This window comes from Thrips palmi, unplaced genomic scaffold, assembly GCF_012932325.1.
Source record: "Thrips palmi isolate BJ-2018 unplaced genomic scaffold, TpBJ-2018v1 HiC_scaffold_15, whole genome shotgun sequence".
Lineage (NCBI taxonomy): Eukaryota > Metazoa > Arthropoda > Insecta > Thysanoptera > Thripidae > Thrips > Thrips palmi.
In genome coordinates, this window is record NW_023144624.1 from 7,385,074 (window position 1) to 7,402,133 (window position 17,060).

General features: G+C 57.6%; 3 protein-coding genes across 4 annotated transcripts; 1 reads left to right on the forward strand and 2 right to left on the reverse strand.

The window, feature by feature from the left end:
• Positions 1 to 1,633: 1,633 nt before the first annotated feature.
• LOC117641299 (beta-galactosidase) lies at positions 1,634 to 8,905 on the reverse strand. Of its 2 annotated transcripts, XM_034378499.1 has the most exons (11): positions 8,733 to 8,882; positions 6,241 to 6,293; positions 5,992 to 6,159; positions 5,547 to 5,697; positions 5,182 to 5,245; positions 4,962 to 5,056; positions 4,582 to 4,800; positions 4,195 to 4,497; positions 3,849 to 4,121; positions 2,478 to 2,939; positions 2,127 to 2,402 (listed from the first exon to the last, which is right to left on the reverse strand). In XM_034378499.1, the coding sequence occupies exons 1-11, from the start codon at positions 8,796 to 8,798 to the stop codon at positions 2,127 to 2,129; spliced, it is 2,130 nt and encodes a 709-aa protein (XP_034234390.1). In that variant the 5' UTR covers positions 8,799 to 8,882. The 2 variants fall into 2 exon arrangements, with proteins under 2 accessions (XP_034234389.1, XP_034234390.1); XM_034378498.1 differs by lacking the exon at positions 6,241 to 6,293 and having other exon boundaries at positions 1,634 to 2,402; positions 8,733 to 8,905.
• A 252-nt stretch (positions 8,906 to 9,157) lies between these two features.
• On the reverse strand, positions 9,158 to 13,714 carry LOC117641300 (CUE domain-containing protein 2-A). Its single transcript, XM_034378500.1, has 8 exons — positions 13,512 to 13,714; positions 13,309 to 13,401; positions 13,014 to 13,213; positions 12,721 to 12,935; positions 12,475 to 12,636; positions 12,270 to 12,389; positions 11,969 to 12,188; positions 9,158 to 11,884 (listed from the first exon to the last, which is right to left on the reverse strand). The coding sequence occupies exons 2-7, from the start codon at positions 13,398 to 13,400 to the stop codon at positions 12,039 to 12,041; spliced, it is 939 nt and encodes a 312-aa protein (XP_034234391.1). The 5' UTR covers position 13,401; positions 13,512 to 13,714; the 3' UTR covers positions 9,158 to 11,884; positions 11,969 to 12,038.
• Positions 13,715 to 14,234: 520 nt separating this feature from the next.
• Positions 14,235 to 16,987, forward strand: LOC117641152 (protein cortex-like). The gene is made up of 8 exons (XM_034378286.1): positions 14,235 to 14,586; positions 14,682 to 14,792; positions 14,930 to 15,166; positions 15,330 to 15,572; positions 15,658 to 15,764; positions 15,845 to 16,064; positions 16,172 to 16,367; positions 16,454 to 16,987. Exons 1-8 carry the CDS (start codon positions 14,410 to 14,412, stop codon positions 16,705 to 16,707), a joined length of 1,545 nt encoding a protein of 514 aa, XP_034234177.1. The 5' UTR covers positions 14,235 to 14,409; the 3' UTR covers positions 16,708 to 16,987.
• Positions 16,988 to 17,060: the final 73 nt, after the last annotated feature.

Here is a 17,060-nt window from a genome sequence, read left to right on the forward strand (position 1 = left end):
CGGGGGCGGCTTTCGAAGCACCTCGCGTCGCAGGATCTAGCCAATGAGGCGGTGTTGTGATTTTGGTTTTATTCTGTAGACGATTTTCGACGAGTTTGCGCGGTGTTGTGTGCGTGTGGACTGATTTGAGAGTTGCTAGCGCCCGCCGAGCGGGGGATAGGCAACCCATCGCACCCGGCGGACTCCCGACTCCCCGGCCCCGCGGCTCACCGTGAGCAGGCCCGAGGCGTAGATGAGCACGTTGGCGAGCTTGTTGAGCTTGATGGAGTCGTCCCCCGACGCCTTGAACACCAGGTAGCTGGAGAAGGAGACGCCGGCCAGGACGGCGAGGGAGTAGATCTCGAGCCAGACGCTCCTGGAGAGGATGTGCTTCTTGCGGATGCCGAAGGTGGCCGCCTTCTCCGTCTTCTCCGTCGCCAGGCTGGGCGTGGCGCTGCTGCCGCTGCTGCTCTGGACGGGCGCCATGCCCAGCATCGCGGACACGGCGATGAAGGGCATGGCGACGCGCAGCATGATGGGCGTGGCGTCGCCGTCCAGGTCGGGGATCTCGGGCACGCGGCCCTTGGCCGAGCGCATCGGCGACGACTGCGGCCGCACGAAGAACACGGGCGCTTCCTTCACCACCATGGTGTCGCTGGAGAGTGGCGCCTGTAGACGCGGCTGGGCGTCAAGGGGTCCGGTATGACGGGGTGCGCGTCCGCCGCTGGACTAGCCGCCTGGCGAGCCGGCCGGCGCGCAACACCTCTGCCTGCCTCGGCCTGCTTCAGCCCCGCAGCAGGTCGATAGGATTCTCATCGGACGGAGTGCTCAAAGAGCGGAACGCCCTAGAGCCCAAGAGGGGCGTCTCCGCTAACTGAAGAATGGCGGCGCGTGAGGCACTGTCAAGCTGTCGGGGCGTCGACGAGGCGTTGAGGGTTTCCAAAGAAAACGCCGCGCAAATGTCAAAATAAATAACGGTGAATTTTATTTCACAACAAACAGAAAAACAGAGTAGGACGTAGTGACGCTATCACACGTTGCGCATATCACATGAGAGTCAGGGCTGCTGGGCTGCTGTCGACGGCGTGGGTCGTCGGACGGATAGGATGGGATGGCGGGTGGGAGTTAGAGGGGCAAGAAGAACGCCACCGCGGACTGGGGGCGCTTCGGGGGCCCCATCGGCGCGTCCACGCCCTGCCTGGGCTGGTACACGAGGCCGTGCGGCGGGCAGGGCCTGGTGGCGGCGGCGGGCGAGGTGCGTGGCCGCCCGTAGAACATGTCGAAGTCCGGCAGCACGCCCAGCCCGCCGAGCCCGCGCCGGTGCAGGATGCCGGCGGGTACGAAGGGGGGCCGCGTCGGCTGCATCATGCGACGGTCCGCCAGGCGCTGTCGCGGCGCGCAGGCGCCGTGGTCCACCACCAGCTTGCCGGCCCCCGCGCCCAGCGACCCCGTCAACGGCGCCCCCGTGCCAGGGGGGCGCGTCCGCGTGCGCGGGGGGCGGCAGCTCGGCATGCCGGCGGGCCGCTGTAGGCTGCAGAGCGGCCGGATCCTGGCCCCAGAGTAGCGGCCGCCGGGGCCCATCCCCGGCAGGCAGGACTCCAGGCCGGCGGGGCGCGCCGACGGCCGGCAGGAGGGGGCGGGCCTCGCGGGCAGCATGACGGCCCCGGGGACCAGGGCGGGGACGGTGCCGCGGAGGTGCTGCCCCGCGGGCCACCAGTGGAAGCCGCCAACGTGCGCCACCGCATTGCGCCGCGGTCCGCTGCCGGCGAACCTGCGACGTGCCCGTCATCGCGGCTTAAAGTAAAAAGTCCACGCCGGGCGCGAGATTCGAACCCAGGGCCACGCCTGACCTCAAGCCCTGAGCGAGGACGGGGCCGCGAGCGGCGACGGCGAGATGCTCGTGCCGCTGCGGCCGCTCCTTCTGGTCCTCCTCGCGCCGCCGCACGTCGCACCACGTCCACCGCGGCCGGGTGCGGAACCGCGACTGGAACTTCTTCTTCTCCGCCGCGGCCGGGCCGGCCGGTGGTGGCGGTTGAGGTTCTGGACCGTCGGACGACGTCCCAGCCTCGGGCGGCGCGGCGGTCGTTGGCCGGTGCTCCTCGGGGGAAGCCGTCTTCACCTTGGAGGCCATGGTCTTCTTGACGCCGTCAGCAGCAGGACACCCTGGACACGGCGATCGTCGGCGCCCCCGCCGGCGCGGTGGCGGCACCGCCCGGCCCCGTGCCGCACACCGCCCCGTTGAGCGTGGGCCGGTCCACCAGGTTGAGGTAGGGGATCTCGGGGGCGCGGTCCGTCTCCACCACGAGCAGCGTGTTCTGCGTGGGCGGCGGGTGCAGCAGGTGGCCCGGCACGTACAGCGTCACTTGCGGCCCCACGGACGGCCAGTAGCGGCCCAGGTTGAAGCCGTTGACGAACACCACGCCCTGAAAAGGAACGAAGGGACAGACGGTCAGTGCATCGGCCTGCACGAGGAAGCAGGGACTAATTGTGTACAGTACCTTGCCCCAGCCGCTCGTGTCCAGGAAGGTGTCCGGCAGGGGCGGCTGGCCGTCGTGCTCCTCGAGGCGCTCCCTGCTGGGGAACGCGTACTCGGGCGGCAGCACGAAGCGGCCCAGGTACACGCCGGGGACGTCCTGCTTGGGGTCGCGGGGCGCGGCGTTGGCGCTGGCGTTGGCGTTGGCGGCCGCGTTCAGGCGGCGCTCCACGCGACGCGCGGCCCGGCGCGCCAAGGCGTCGATCTTGGTCTGGTTGTTGAGCGGCAGCTGCGTCATGGTCCAGCCGCGGAGAACGCGGCCGTCCAGAGTCACGTTGCCCAGGCCCTTGGTGTCGTTGAGGCGGCCGCCGTAGTTGATGCGGCCCTGGTTCTCCACCAGCACGGACAGCCGCTGGCCCGCCTGCACCCCGGACAGCGACAGCCCGGAACGCTGCGGCTTGGTGCGGCACAGCACGCCGCGCCGGGCCTGCGGAGGCGAAGCGAAAGGCCGGGTGAGCAACAAATGGCACCGGAACGAAGAGGAACGACGCCCCTCGAGAAAAGGGCTGCTCGCTAACGAATAGCAGCAAATTTGATAAAAATCGATGACATGGCGTTCATCGCCGTCCTCGGTCTTGCGGACCGAGGGTGGCTCGGATAGGCGTGCCGTTCTCAAGGAGGCGTGCCGGGCCTCAAAGCCGCTGTCAGAGGAAGTTCTGAAAGGTGATGGCGTAATGGGAAGAGTAATTGTGTAATTGTCCCTCGGTCCCCCGAGGGACTGCGTGCGACCGGGGCCCCGGGGGTCGCGACCGTCGCGTCCGTCGCGGCGGTCGATGGGGGGCAGCACGTTAGCACGCCGATTACACCCGCCTTCGATTACGCCACCGGCCGCTGCCCGCCGTGCCCGCCCTGCCCATCGGACGTCAAAAGGGCCTTTTGAATGGGCGCGGCGTGCGGCGAACCTGGGCGCGTGGACGCGTGGACTCCCGGACTCACCCCCCAGCCCTCTTGGCCCTCATGCCGGCGTACGGGCGGTACGGGCACCGGGCAGGGTGGCCGGCGTGGCCGGCAAACGCCAGCAATGGCACCTCGGCTGCCATGGAAACACCCGGGCCTCCGCACGCTTCGCACTGGCTTCGCACCTTCGCTCGCTCGGCGCGAGGGTAGGCCCGGGGCTACACACAAAGGCTTGCGCAGGCCCTGGAAAGCATTGGGTGGCGGCCATTCAGGGGCTGGGCCAGGCAGGGCGAGCGCCGAGGCGAGCGCGTGGCGCGTGGCGTGGCAGCTCGTCAAAGTCGCCGCCCGGGCTGCCGGTCGCCAACGCGGCTGGGGCGCACGGTGGGTGGCCTACCCTGCCTGGCGCAACGCGAGCGCGCACGCACACAGACACACAGACCTGGTCCACGAACACGACACCCCGGTCCCTGATCTTCTGCGCCATGAAGAGGGCTTTGTTGTCCTTCTTGGGCGTGTAGTCGGCGGGGACGCGCGTCTCGTACAGGATGTAGCCGAAGGCCTGGCGGAGCTCCTCGAAGTCGCGGGGGTAGGTGGCCGTCGTCGGCGGCCCCGTGGCCAGCGCCTGGATGTCAGCCACGCGCTGCAGCAGGATGGGTCCGTACGACAGCTTGGGCGACACCCGCAGCATGGGGCTCGCGTCCGCGCCCGTGTACTGGAGAACGGAATCCAGTCAAATTAATCCAAGCGAAGGAGACAACTAGGTGATTCCAGACGCCCGAACGCACCTGCAGGATAAGGCCTCGGATGGCGTGGTACTTGTGGGTGGTGTCGCCCGCCTCCGACAGGGGCGCGTCGTAGTCGTACGACGTGAGCTGCGGCTGGTAGTCCTTGCCGAAGTTGGCGCCCGCCGTGAAGCCGAAGTTGGTGCCGCCCATGAAGACGTAGAAGTTGAAGCTGGCGTTGTTGTCCATCATCCAGCGCAGGCCTCGGAGCACGTCGCCCGACGCCACGGTCTGCTCCTTCTCCGCCCAGTGCGTCAGCCAGCCCGTGTAGTACTCCGAGTTGACCAGCGGCCCGTGGGGCTCCACCTGCGGTGAAGGGTAGTGTGTTTTAGCGCGTACAGGTACCGTGTGCCGGAAACACCGCGCGACGCGAGTCGAACCAGGACGGACCTTCCTCTGCGTGGCGAACGCGGCCGCGGGGTCGCTGGAGGAGCCGAAGTCCACGGTGGCGTACACGCCGGGGATCTTGCCGCAGTTGAGGTAGCTCGCGCCCGCGCCGTCGGTCGTATACAGCACGGCGGCGTCGTGGACGTGGCCGCGGAACAGGTCGCGCAGCCAGATGAGGTAGGGCCGGTCGCACGCCGGGTAGCTGCCGTACTCGTTCTCCACCTGCAGCACAGAGGCGAGGGTAGAGCGCGCCTTGGCCGCCTCGGCCGGCCAAGCGACGCTGCATTGCGCGGCCGGCCGGCCCAGCGATTCCGCGGGGTCGTTCCGTTCCGTCGCTCCGTCTCTGTCCCACTCATGGGGCGGCCCGCAGGGACTCGACTTGCCTGCACCAAGATAATGGGCCCGCCGTTCCCGTACAGCAGGGGCCTGACCATCGGCATGAGCACGTCCAGCCAGCGCTTGGTGTAGTGCATGAACACTGCAAAACAACACCTCTGCGTTAGGTCGTTAGGTCCATACTCTCGCTGTCCCCTGTCCAAAGTGGCTAAATAGCGACGCCAGGCTGCCGACTCAATCTTGGCGCTGCGTTTTGTTTTTCCCTACCAGGGTCCCGCGTGCGCAGCTTGATGTCCGGCTTCAGGGACAGCAGCCACGGGGGAAGACCGCCCTGCGAAAGGAATAAAAAATTGCGTCACGGAGGTCGTCGCGCAGAGCGTCATGCAGTGCAGGCGCCGGTCGCCAACACGAAAGCATTATCATCATTCAGCCAGGAGTGCGACGGCGTGACAAGTGACAGCGCGATGTCCGGCACGCGCGGCCATTCAAAGGGCTGAGTGCGCATGTGTGTTAGTGCGTGCGTGTACGTGTGATGTTTTGCCAGCAGTGCCCTCCTAGCGACAAGCCAAGCTGGTAGTTGGCGCTATTCACTAACCCTCCCCATTCAGGCGGCACGTGCTCGTCCGACTCACCATGTCGCGCTCGGCGCAGATGTAGGGGCCGACGCGCAGGTTCACGAGCAGCCCCTCCTCCTCGGCCAGCTGGATGAAGTGCAGCAGGTTGGCCTCGCCGCCCAGGTCGAACTGGTTGGGGGTGGGCTCGTGCAGGCTCCACTCCACGTACCTGAAACCCAGCGAGCGCCGCGTCGTCACCAGTCGGTGTCTCTCTAGCCAACCCAGAAGACCGGCGCCGGCGGCCGAAATTCTACGCGCGGTTTGAGCTACAGAGTCGCTAAACAGGACTCGAACAGAACGTGTGACCCCATCAATGGATTTCCCTTTCGGAGAGCAATCCATTGGTGGGGTCACACGTCCAATTTAACGACTCTGGAGCTTAAGACCCGTCCTGGATTTTGGCCGACTCTATCGGTTTTCCGGCCCACTGTGCAACCCCGGCCCGGCTCGCCCTTGCACTCACGTGGCCACGGTGTTGAGCCCCGCCCGCTTGAGCTTCCGCAGCCGGTCCCGCCAGTAGACGCGCGGCACGCGGAAGTAGTGCAGGGAGCCCGACCGCATCTGGAAGGGCTGGCCGTCCTTGAGGAAGGCGTCCTGCTCGTAGCTGATCTCGAAGCTCCGACCCCGGCGCCTGCAAAGCAGAACCGAGTTCAGAGCGCCCCGCTGGCCCCGGTGCCACCGCACTGTGTCACTAGTGTCAGCCGGTCCTTACAGTGGCGGCGCGATGGGCGGCGGCGGCGCCGTGACGGCCTCGTTGGCCTGCACCTGCAACGACCAAACAGTGTAAGAGTCTGCGGTCCACAGCCCGCAAGGGCCGCAAGGGGGCCTCGGCGCCTCGGTCACCACACTTGGGAGAAAGGGCGTTCGCTTTGGGTGAGGCGGCGGGGCGGGCGACTGCAGTGCCCGGCTCCACAGGAGAACTAGTCAGCATCCTAGAGAATTTTTTTTTTTTCGGGATATTTATTTTGCTTATGATGGTTGCCACTGTGCAGTAAAGTGGAAGGAGTGGTACGTTCCCGGCCGCTCTGTTCCTTGTTTTCCGGCCAGGCTCGGCGTGCGTTCGGTTCGAAGTGGTTCGAAGGCGCGATACGGCACGGCTCGTCGTTCGCCGCGTCGCGCCGTCCCGGACGCGGCATTGGCGGCGGCACGCCGCGCTGCGCTCTCTTGATTCAAACAGATGACAGGTTGGCTTGCAATGAGGAGATGCCGTCTTGCTCACTGACTCACTGACTCGGCCTAGCTGCCGCCGTGCCGCCGTGCCGCCGTGTCGTACGCCTGCTCAATGAGTCACATTAGTTTGAGCAAGAGGGAGGCTTTGAGGCGGCCAGTGCACCGCCGCCTAGAAGCCGGCGCCGTGGAAGGCCGAGACCACCCAGTCTCTGCCCTCATTCACCAAGGGAGCCAAGGGGCTGAAAATGGCCGCACTGGAACGAGACTTCGGCGCCGAGGCCGAGGCCTTCCCCCGAAAGGCGCGGGCGGCGGCACGCGACACATCGCACACCCGAATAACTGTGCGGTGCGAATGCGGGCGGCGGCGAGCGAGCGAGAGGGGGCGTAAGAGAGTGTGTGCGAGCGAGAGGGAGCGAGCCGGGCGCGGAAGCAACGGGTCCGGGTCCCGGTGTCCCGGTCGAGGTGGGTGGCCCGGCAAGCCCGGCAAGGCCCAGCAGGCCCAGCGCGACGCGGCGACGCGGCCCCCAGCGTGCACACCGTCCGGGCAGTCCCTGTCCCTCCCTTGGGCATGCCTTGGACGAGGATAACGGAAACGGCGAATATTAATGACCGGCCGCGACGGCCACCATGATGGCCACCATGATGGCGGCGGCTCGGGTTACGCCGTGCCGGTGCGTCCCGCGCATCCCAGCGCGCACCGCGAGCGACGACGTCGCGAGGCCCGCGAGGCAGACAAAGAAAAGGCAGCGAGCCGGTGCTCGAACCTCGGACCCGGGCCGGGACTCGAGCAGAGGCCCTAGGGGCGGTGCCGGGCGGTGCCCTGTGCTGCCCGGAGTGTGGCGACGGCCAGGGGAAGCGGCTTAGGGATTGGGATTGGGAAAGGCGCCGCTAAGTCTGCCCGCGAGGCCCGGGGCACGGACTACGGACACCGCGCTGCCGCGCTGTCTAGGCGGCGGCGGGGTGACGGGGGAGGCGGTGGGTGACGGGGGCCGCCGACAGGCAGCAAGCAGCACGATCGAGCTGGGCGGCTTGCCCACCTCAGCCTCGCAGTGCGCCCACCCGAACCTCCCCCGGTCCACAGCTTGCACATGGGACTTCCCTCGGGGAAAACAAACCACATTATTTTTTGTGGTCACAGCGGCGCGGCGCCTCCTGAGTAAACGAAGCCATCCTTGACCAGCGTAACCCCTGCGGCCGCGGCCTGCCTGGAGAACTCATTGAGACCGGGCGCCAGTCTCTGGGTCACTCGGAGCAAGTGGCATCAGATGGCAGGAGTACATAGTTGAGATTTGGGCCGACAGCCAGAGAGGCTTCGACTAGGACTAGGCGGTCACACAACCATTCGTCGGAAAGGACCTGTTCTAGGTTTCCCGGTATTAATTTACAAATCATTTTATGATACAGGACTAAGAAGGACAGCTAAAAATACCCCTGTTTGTTTTGTCTCCGCCGATAAAAACGTGGATGGGGAAGTGGCAATAAGTGGCAAGGCAGGCGTGCACTGCATGCACCGACTGAATCACGCTAAGTGTCTGATAGGGTTGAGCGCGACGCATGACGCGCTGTGCAGCCAGGCACCAGGGCCGGAGCGGAGAAAACAGCGAGGCTCGACGGCCATGCCAATGCCGTCCGCAGGCCGTCAGCAGATCGGCAACTGCGACGCGACGACGCGGCCCGAAGATACGGTCAGTCATGATCCGTTATTGTGCATCTCAGGCAAATCAGTCGACGGACCCGCGACCGATTAAGCGGCCCCATGACGCCCGCGCGAATCGGCCACCGGCGGCGTGCCGAGTGCCGAGGGACGGACTGAGAGGAGAGACCTTGAATCGCCTCGTCCACTGCCTGCTACTGCACTGCCTACCCAAGGACGCAAACACCTCAGCTATCGAAGGGAAGTCCAGGGCGACGCCACCCCCTTCCTTTCCCCAGAAGGGAAAGAGCGCTAACGCAGTTTACTGGCATCCGAACCGCGCCACCGCGGGGATTCGAACCCAGAACCCGGGCTTGGTGCCTAGTCAACCACCCACTCACCCCCAGCAGGGCCAGCTGAGCCAGCGATACGAGCACCGCCGCTGCGCACACGGGGGCCCACGCCATGGCTGCGGAGCCTGCAGATCCCTGGCCGTCCGTTGTATCGTCCCGTCCGAGCCGTGCCGTCCCGTCCCGCGTCTCGACTCACACTGCTGCATGCGCGGAGCGAGGCCATGCCGGCCGTGCCATCCCTGCTGCTGTGCTGCTGCCGCCCTGCGGTGCCAGTGTGCCAGTCTGGTGCCAGTGGCCGTATGGTGGCCGGGCCCCAGGCCTACAGAGACGCTGCTCCAATCCCCGACTTCCATTCATCTTTCACGCAAATCGTCCGCGTTTAACCCTTTAACCGCTATCGCGTTCAAAAATATTAGAATTGCTGTTTTTGAAATAAAAGTAGAGGGGAGGGGATAAATAAATAATGGCGTAACTTTTCAATTACAAGTGATTATTAAGGTTGAGGGAAACAGCAATTTGTTTAACCGGGCAGAACATACAATACAAGTAGTGAGAAAAGAGGGAAAGGCGAGTATGTTAAATATCAAACTTACAGCTATCATTCACAACAGTCAAGAAGCACATAACTCTTAACAATACTTATCCAGTAAGAAGAGCTTATAGTTTCCTCAAAACAAAGTTACACACAGTAAAAGTCATCAAGAGTACCATTTGCAAACACTGAGGAACTAATCAGGGTTGTCCCATTTGTCAAACAAAATATTGGTACACTTCAAAAACAAAAATGTGCACAATGCAGACATTTTATAGTCAAATTACAGTTTGAAGACTAATACGAAACCTTCCCATCACCATCACTCAAACTTCAAACCAGAGCACTCCAATATAACAAAACAAGAACAAAAATAATTAGCATGTTAGCAAAACAAAAATCCCTTTACTTCCACTACTGTACAATTTTTTTTAAGCGGTATTTTTTAACAGAAATCAAACTTAATTGATTATATGGAAATAAAAAGTTGTTTGGAAATTGTCAGATCTCAGAATAGTAATAATACAATTGGTTCTCATTCCAGAACTACTGTTCCCACACATCAGCAATACACAGGATAAATCAATTCTATTCAGCATCAAGGGTCACAGGTAAACATCACACTAACTGGCAGATGAAAAAAAAGCAACAGATGGTAGTTGATTTTGTTTGATTGACACTGGGTAGAGTACCACTTAAAATCTAGTATGAGATCAACTAGTTTTACAACTTTCATTTCATGCCGATCATGGCAAAAGGGGTTAAAACATTAGTTTGGTTTGTATTGGTATTTTTAAAAAAGCCTTTTCCAGAATCTGCCACATTTTAAGGGTTACAGACTTAAATTAATACCTCAGTAGCAGTTTAAAATAAACCACAAGATCACTATGGTCACTGTACTTGTGAAGCAGGCTGCAGTCCTGAAGGTGTGAACTCTTTAACTCTAAAACATTACACTACATTTCTACTTACACATTACAGTTTATCTACACATTTAAACACAACTCTAAACAAAACAACAGTACACATCCAGATATATTCCTCCAAAACACAATCAAACACTTTGAGGAAGGAGGAATATATTACTGTGAGACAATGAATTTAGTCCAAGAGGAGAAAAAAAGTAACAAAACAAATAATACTGCTGCCATGTTATCTTACTTGCAGGTCTAAAAACAACACACAAAATAATTGTAAAGTAAATCAATAAATAAACTTTAAAGGCGGTAACTGAAACTGGCAGGGTTATCAGTAGAACACAACAATATTCTCATGAAAACGCACTTAAATCTCTTTGGTATAAATTGGCTTAGGCATTCACAACAAGTGCAAATAAGAATGATCTGACAGTATCATAATGGCTGACAATAACATGACAAGTTCAAAACAGATTAGTTTGAACGCTTGGTTTAAAAGAGAGCACATTAGAATGGAATTATGAAGGTACAAACTGGACAATGGACCATAGATACAGAATTACCAGAAAAGTTGGGAAATCACACTACCTTCTTCTCTGAAAGCTCTGGTAGTACAAAAGTGAGTGGAACTATGAGAAGCACCATAGTATTCTACCATAGGACAAGTTTGTGCATATTTCCTATACAATCAAACTTTGAGTTCTTAACAATAAAATGATATAAATAAATATTGTAATGATACTACCAAGGCCTACCAGGATAAAATAACATACAAAAAAAACCTCACACATAACAGATCAACTTAAAATAAGGGGTAAAAACAAAGAGAACAAAACACACACACACAAATTAGTGTTTAACTTGAAAGGTACATTTTTCACATGCAATGTCAGGAGTTCAATCATCAGACTTATAATTCCTATCTGAAACATAGACACTGTCAAAAATGGGAATTGAGCACACTCTCTGCCATGTAACGTCATACTCGAATGCAAAATTAGTCTTTGGTAATACAGATAATAGTTGTATTATAGAGCAACAGAAAGAACTATTGCTACTGGAATGTTCAATGGATGAAGACCAATCAAGGATTAGTTGTTGCTGCCACTCCTGTCTGCAGTCTGTACTTCTGCTGCAGAATATCTTCAGTGTCACATCAACAATAAATATTAAAGAAAGGCATTATGAAAGCAGCTGATGAGTGTGTTAAAAGAGCACACTTCAATGAGATGTGGCAATGTGAGATTTATAAACCTTAAGGTTATGTGTTTCTATGACTACCAATTGCTGCACAAGGCGAGGGATGCCCCATAACAGTCATAAAATGAATTAAGGACATAGTCTTTCAAAGGACATTTAAACATTGTCTAGCGTACACCAAATCTTTGTACCACAACAAATATCCAATTTAAAGAAACCTCCAGCAGAGAATTACTACGTATTTAAAGGTGACGGCAATATAGGTAAAGATCATGGCTACACACCCATTAAATGGTCTAATCTATGCCCATTAAAATTTTTTGCCTGAATTTCCATTAAAATTCTACTGGCACAAATGAAAGTGTGAAATAATGTGGAGATTGGCAGAAAAGACTCATCTCATATCTCCCATTCAATTAACATCACAGAGGGTTTGTATGACACTAGGCTGCCCTTACAAGCAACAATTGTCACAAGGTATTCGCAGCTGCATACTCCTTCTAAGTGTGCACTGCGCTTGCACAATCACTATCTTTCTGGGCTGCGCTCTGCTGTAAAAAAATAAACAAAAGAAAATTTAGAAAACAAAACCACAATAAAATAATTTGGATATTCCAAATTCAAGTTATCCTTACTGATGACTAGCAGGGGCCAAGCACATGCTGCAAAGCGGTCCGCGCCCCAAGCGGCCGCTTGCTACAAAGATCAGTGATTGCTGTGATTTTTGCGTTGTGGTTTCACTGAAACCAAAGGCTTTTTTGGTTCCTCCATATCTTCACGCTTCACTTCAGTAAAGCGTTCTCCCTTCAAGCTCACTATTTTGTTGTCTCTGTACCGAACAAGTTTCTTCGGCTCCTGAAAACATTGATTTGAAAGGTCACAATCATGAACAAAGAAGAAACATAACATGAAGCATATGATAAAGGTACCACTTACAGATTTAGGCTGAATTGGGTGGTGTTCACGGTGTTCAGCCTCACGGTCAACATAGCTGTATTTGGCAATAATGCGTGATTTGAGCTCATCATCATTCACAGGTTTCTGCCGCAGTCCTGCCTAGAATCACAACATAAAACAGTTCAGCAAATTGAACTCTTCACCTTGTTTTTATGCATTCTATCATGATTTATTATGTCTTTACTTGTATAACAGCAGTTGAGGCCAGAATACTCAGGCCTGCTTCCTGACGGTCAATGAGGAGCTGAGCTGAAACACCAGGGTCTCCATCGCCAACAGAAACACAATGCTGAATCTCTGGGAGACTTGCCATGGGGAAAAGCTCTTGCAATATAAAAACAGCCTCCTTTTAAACAGAAAGAAAGGAACAAAAATTATAATAATGCCACAAAGACCTACTTTACCTCCTTCAATAATAATGAATACCTACATCATAAACACTTTGGCAGTCACCATTGCTTGAACCATCAGAAGACCCATCACTTGTTTCTGATAACAAATAAACTCGTTTTGGTGGAGTAGTTTCATTGCCAGGGAGGCTAGATTCAGAAGAGCGTGGCGTGCGAGATGGTTGTTTGGATTTGTCCACAGCAAGTGGTGCCAGCAGGGCAGACAGCAGTTCGTATTTGTGATCATCACTATTGACTGCAAATCAAAAAAGGTAAATGAATAATATTTATCACAGCAATTAGTCATGATTTAATTAATTTAAGAGGTGTATACCTTGGTTTCGGAGCTCTCGCAGCCTGGCTTCCAGCTCAAACATCCAAGTAGCCACCTCCACTTGAGGTATTGTCGAAAATTCTTGAACAAACGCTTGCATCATTTCACAAAATCCTTCTATATCAAACTCATCATGATCCTGATTTTCTCCAAGTTCCTCAAGAATGCTCACACAGTAGTTGAGAACAATCTCGTCCACACTAAAATCCAAACAAAACAACGTTAATCCATTAATACAGGCATTTTATTTAATAAAGACTAAATATAAGGACATCAGCTTGCAAAGGTAAATTACCTCAGTTGAGCTGTGGGCACTCTCGTTTGAATAAAAGAAAGGAGCGATTCCTTGATGAGATCCTTTTGATCGGCAATAGTTTGCCCACTCATTCTAAAAAATAAATGACACAAGAATTATGAGGGCTGTTCCATGAAAAGTTTGAATGGAAATGTCACTTTTGTTTACAACTTCGAGGTTAGAACAAACCCTACGATTGTTACCTCAACAAATGCAGGCAGCCGCTTGCAATGAATAAAGAACGGTCCCTCACAAAAAGCAGGAGTCACGAAAAGCAAAAACCTTGAAATACGGCTTGCGGTTCTCCTCACAACCACGAAACACAAATCGCTGTCAAACCACTGCGTGTATAAACAAACGGAATGAAAACTATCAGAAGACAGCGCGGGTGGCGCGGACGGTGGAGATAACCAGAAGCTCGACCCGCTCCCCGCCCCGCCCCTTCCCCTCGCCCATCGCTGGCACAGCAGGTCGCGGCGGCAAACCCGGCCACCCCCCCTGGCCACCCCGCACCCCGGCCGAGTGAAGGGAAGGACGGAGGGCGGAGGGCGGCCCCAGCCCCAGGCCCCTCAGGGGGTGGAAAATCAATAGCCCTACACCAGAAAGGGCGAAAGGAGGCGAGCGGCAAGCGGTAGCGCGGTAGGGCGTGCTGTCTGGAGCGGTGCGGTGGAACAAATGCGAAGAAACACCGCAGCGGTCTATTTTTACTCCGAGGCGGCCACCGACGGAGAACAACAGTGGGGCAGGGAAGTCTTCCTTCCGAGGCACGCGATCCCGGCAAAACGATTCCCTGCGTGCCCTTCACACCCCGGAATCCGCCCGCCACTCGCAAGACCCTTCAACGAGGCGGGAACTCTCCTGGGGAAGTCCCATGAAAGAGACTACCGTGACACCTTGTTTTCGTCATCCGAAATAGAGAGAAACACACACTTACGACCAAGGAGTAAAGCACTAGTTTCGACACTTATAAAACTGAAGTCGGTTCTCCCCAAAGCGGCATAGACCGGCATTGCCTCATTTCACACCTGGACGGCTCGCCGCCGGCGAACATTTGATTTCCTGGCGCCATCTGAGCGGCTGTCCCAGAAGGCTCGAGCGAGCATGTTGACAGTCGTTGGATGGCCAACGACACAGGTCGCCGGTGTTTACAGTCAGACGAGACTCGACGCAGCCGCATCGCCCCGCTGCCTCTGGACTGCAGCTGGCAAGTCTGACCCGCCCAACATGGGGGACATGAGGCCAACAAGACCGCGACAAAGCGGACAGCACAAACATCGGGTGAGAGAAGAGTTCCTCTAGGTTTTTACGGTGCCGTATTTGAGAGCTCGGTTGTTCTGTTGACTGACGTGCTTGCACCGACACCCAACTCGCAGATCCTGGACCGCTTCATACCGCCCCGCTCACTGCGAAGCCACGACTCGCGCTTGTCCACCCTCGCGGACGCGGAGTGGGCGGACGTCACCGCGCAGAGCATCCTCGAAAAGGTAAACAAACCGAGTCTGAGTGCGAGGCGAGAAACGTCACGACGCCGCCGCGCCGCGGTGTGGCGTACCGTTAGGCTCACGTAGCGTCGCAAGGAACTTGATTCGGATTCAAAAGAGCTGTCTTTGTTTCGGTGCAGGACCTGAAAAGCGACCGGCGCGTCGCGTACCGGCGGCTGCTGGAGGACGCCCTGATCGGGGAGCGCCGCTGCGCCCGCGTGCTGCCCCTCGGGCTGGGCGCGGCGGACGGCGCCGAGGCGAGCTCGAAGCACGTCAAGGTGGTCGACCGCCAGGACTGGCCCGTCCGAGCGCGCCGCGACCCGCTCGTCGGCGCCCCGGAACTGTCGGTCTGCATGCCGGAGCTGCCGAAGGTCCCGGTGCGTCGGGCTGCAGCAAGCCGAGCTTGTCAGCCGAGCCATTCAGAAGAGTCGTTTCCTCGCTCTGTCTCTGTCGCACTCATGGGGCTCTCCGTCAGGGTGCGAGAGAGACAAAGCGACGCTCGGCAGTGCGCTCCTTGTCTGACGCTGGGCTTGCCGACAGGGCTCGAGGGCGCGCATGGACCAGCTGATGTCGTGGGGGGCTTGCGGCGTGCTGGCCGTGGCGGGCCGGTTCGGCGTGTACCTGTGGCGCCGGCCCGTCGAGACCAACATGCCGGGGACCGCGGGCGCCTCGGAGCTGCTCGTGAGCCTGAAGGACTACAACAAGCCCATGTCGCTGTGCTGGAGCCCGTCGCCGGACCGCGCCCTGCTCGCCATGGGCACCGGCCGCTTCAGCCAGGTCCAGGTCAGTGTCGGGGCAAGTGCTGCAAGTACTACAAGTGGTTCACCGGGGCGCCATGATGATGTGCGCATGTGCGCGTTGTTGGCAGATGTGGGACTGCGACTTGAAGAAGGAGATGTTCTCGCGGCAGCTGCCCGGTCCCCTGGCCCCGATCAACGCCATCTCCTGGCACCCCTACGAGGACGTCATCGCCATGTGAGTGTGCGTGGCGGCTTGCCGCGTGCGGTGGGACTTCCCCGACGGCCTGCCTGACCGTTCTCGTCCTCTGCCGTCAGGGGGTCCTGCTCGGGCATCGTGTTCCTGGTGACGCCGACGCTGGCGGTCCTCCGGTCCACCCGGGTGTTCGACCGGGTGTCCGGTGGCATCTCAGTCATGTCCTTCTCCCACGACGGCGTGCTGCTGGCTTGCGGCGGCGTGATGGGAACGGCGCTCGTGTGGGACTGGGAGACGGGCGTCGTCCGCGGCGACGAGCTGGACTACGGGTCGTCCGTCACGGTAACGAAGTAACGAACCGCGCGGCCGACGCAGCCGTGTGCGGCGGTGTGCCTACCCGGCCGTTGGAAGGGGCTTCGAGGGCTCAACTCCTGTGTCTCGGCTTGCAGTCGCTGAGCTGGCACCCGTGGCGCAGCTCCGTGGTGGCGTTGGGCACCTTGGCGGGCGACGTCGCGCTGCTCAACTTCTCGTCGCGGCGCACCACGACGGCCACGTACCAGGGCGCCAAGCGCCAGCCAGTGTCCGTGACGGCCTTGTCCTTCTCGCAGCGGACCGCCGAACTGGTGGTGGCTTTCTCCGGCAAAGGTGGGAAAGGCGCGATCAATCAACAGAAACAGCGATGAACACGGCGCACAATTTATTTAGTCCTCTGTTTGATTTTTGTTGCCCAGGCGTGTCGCAGGTCGCGGTGCTGTCGGACTTGACCACGGTGGTGGACCGCCTCCAGGCGCACCAGGACCCCATCAACTACATTTGCTGGAGCCCCGACGGCGCCATCGTGGCCACGGCCGGGATGGACGAGATGCTGTGCATGTGGAACTTCCTGGGCGCCAAGACCACCAAGGAGCTGCGGCGACGCGCCCTGCAGGAGTCCAGGGAAGACCGCAGCGGCGTCAAGAGGCAGTTCGGGTGCATCATTCGGTAGGGCAACGCCGGCACGGCTCATCTCGTGATATTTTACCCATGTGATAATGTACAGAGTCTTTAGATAAGTGTTTGATTTTATTGACTGTTAATTGAGTTTTTATTTTACCTTTGTCAATTTTAGATTTTAGTAATTGTTTGCATCCCCTGTATTTTATTGTGAAATGTAGGCATAAGTTACAATTTAATTGAATTTATGTAGAGCTCACCTCCTGTAATCTGTACTGGTCCAGCTAGATTTTAGCTTTCGTTTGAAATAAATGTCCATCTTGATTCAGAAACCTTGGAAAACGCGTAGGAAAACGTAGGCGCAAGCCTCCCCTCCCCCTCCCCCTCCCCGCAATCCTGTTGGAG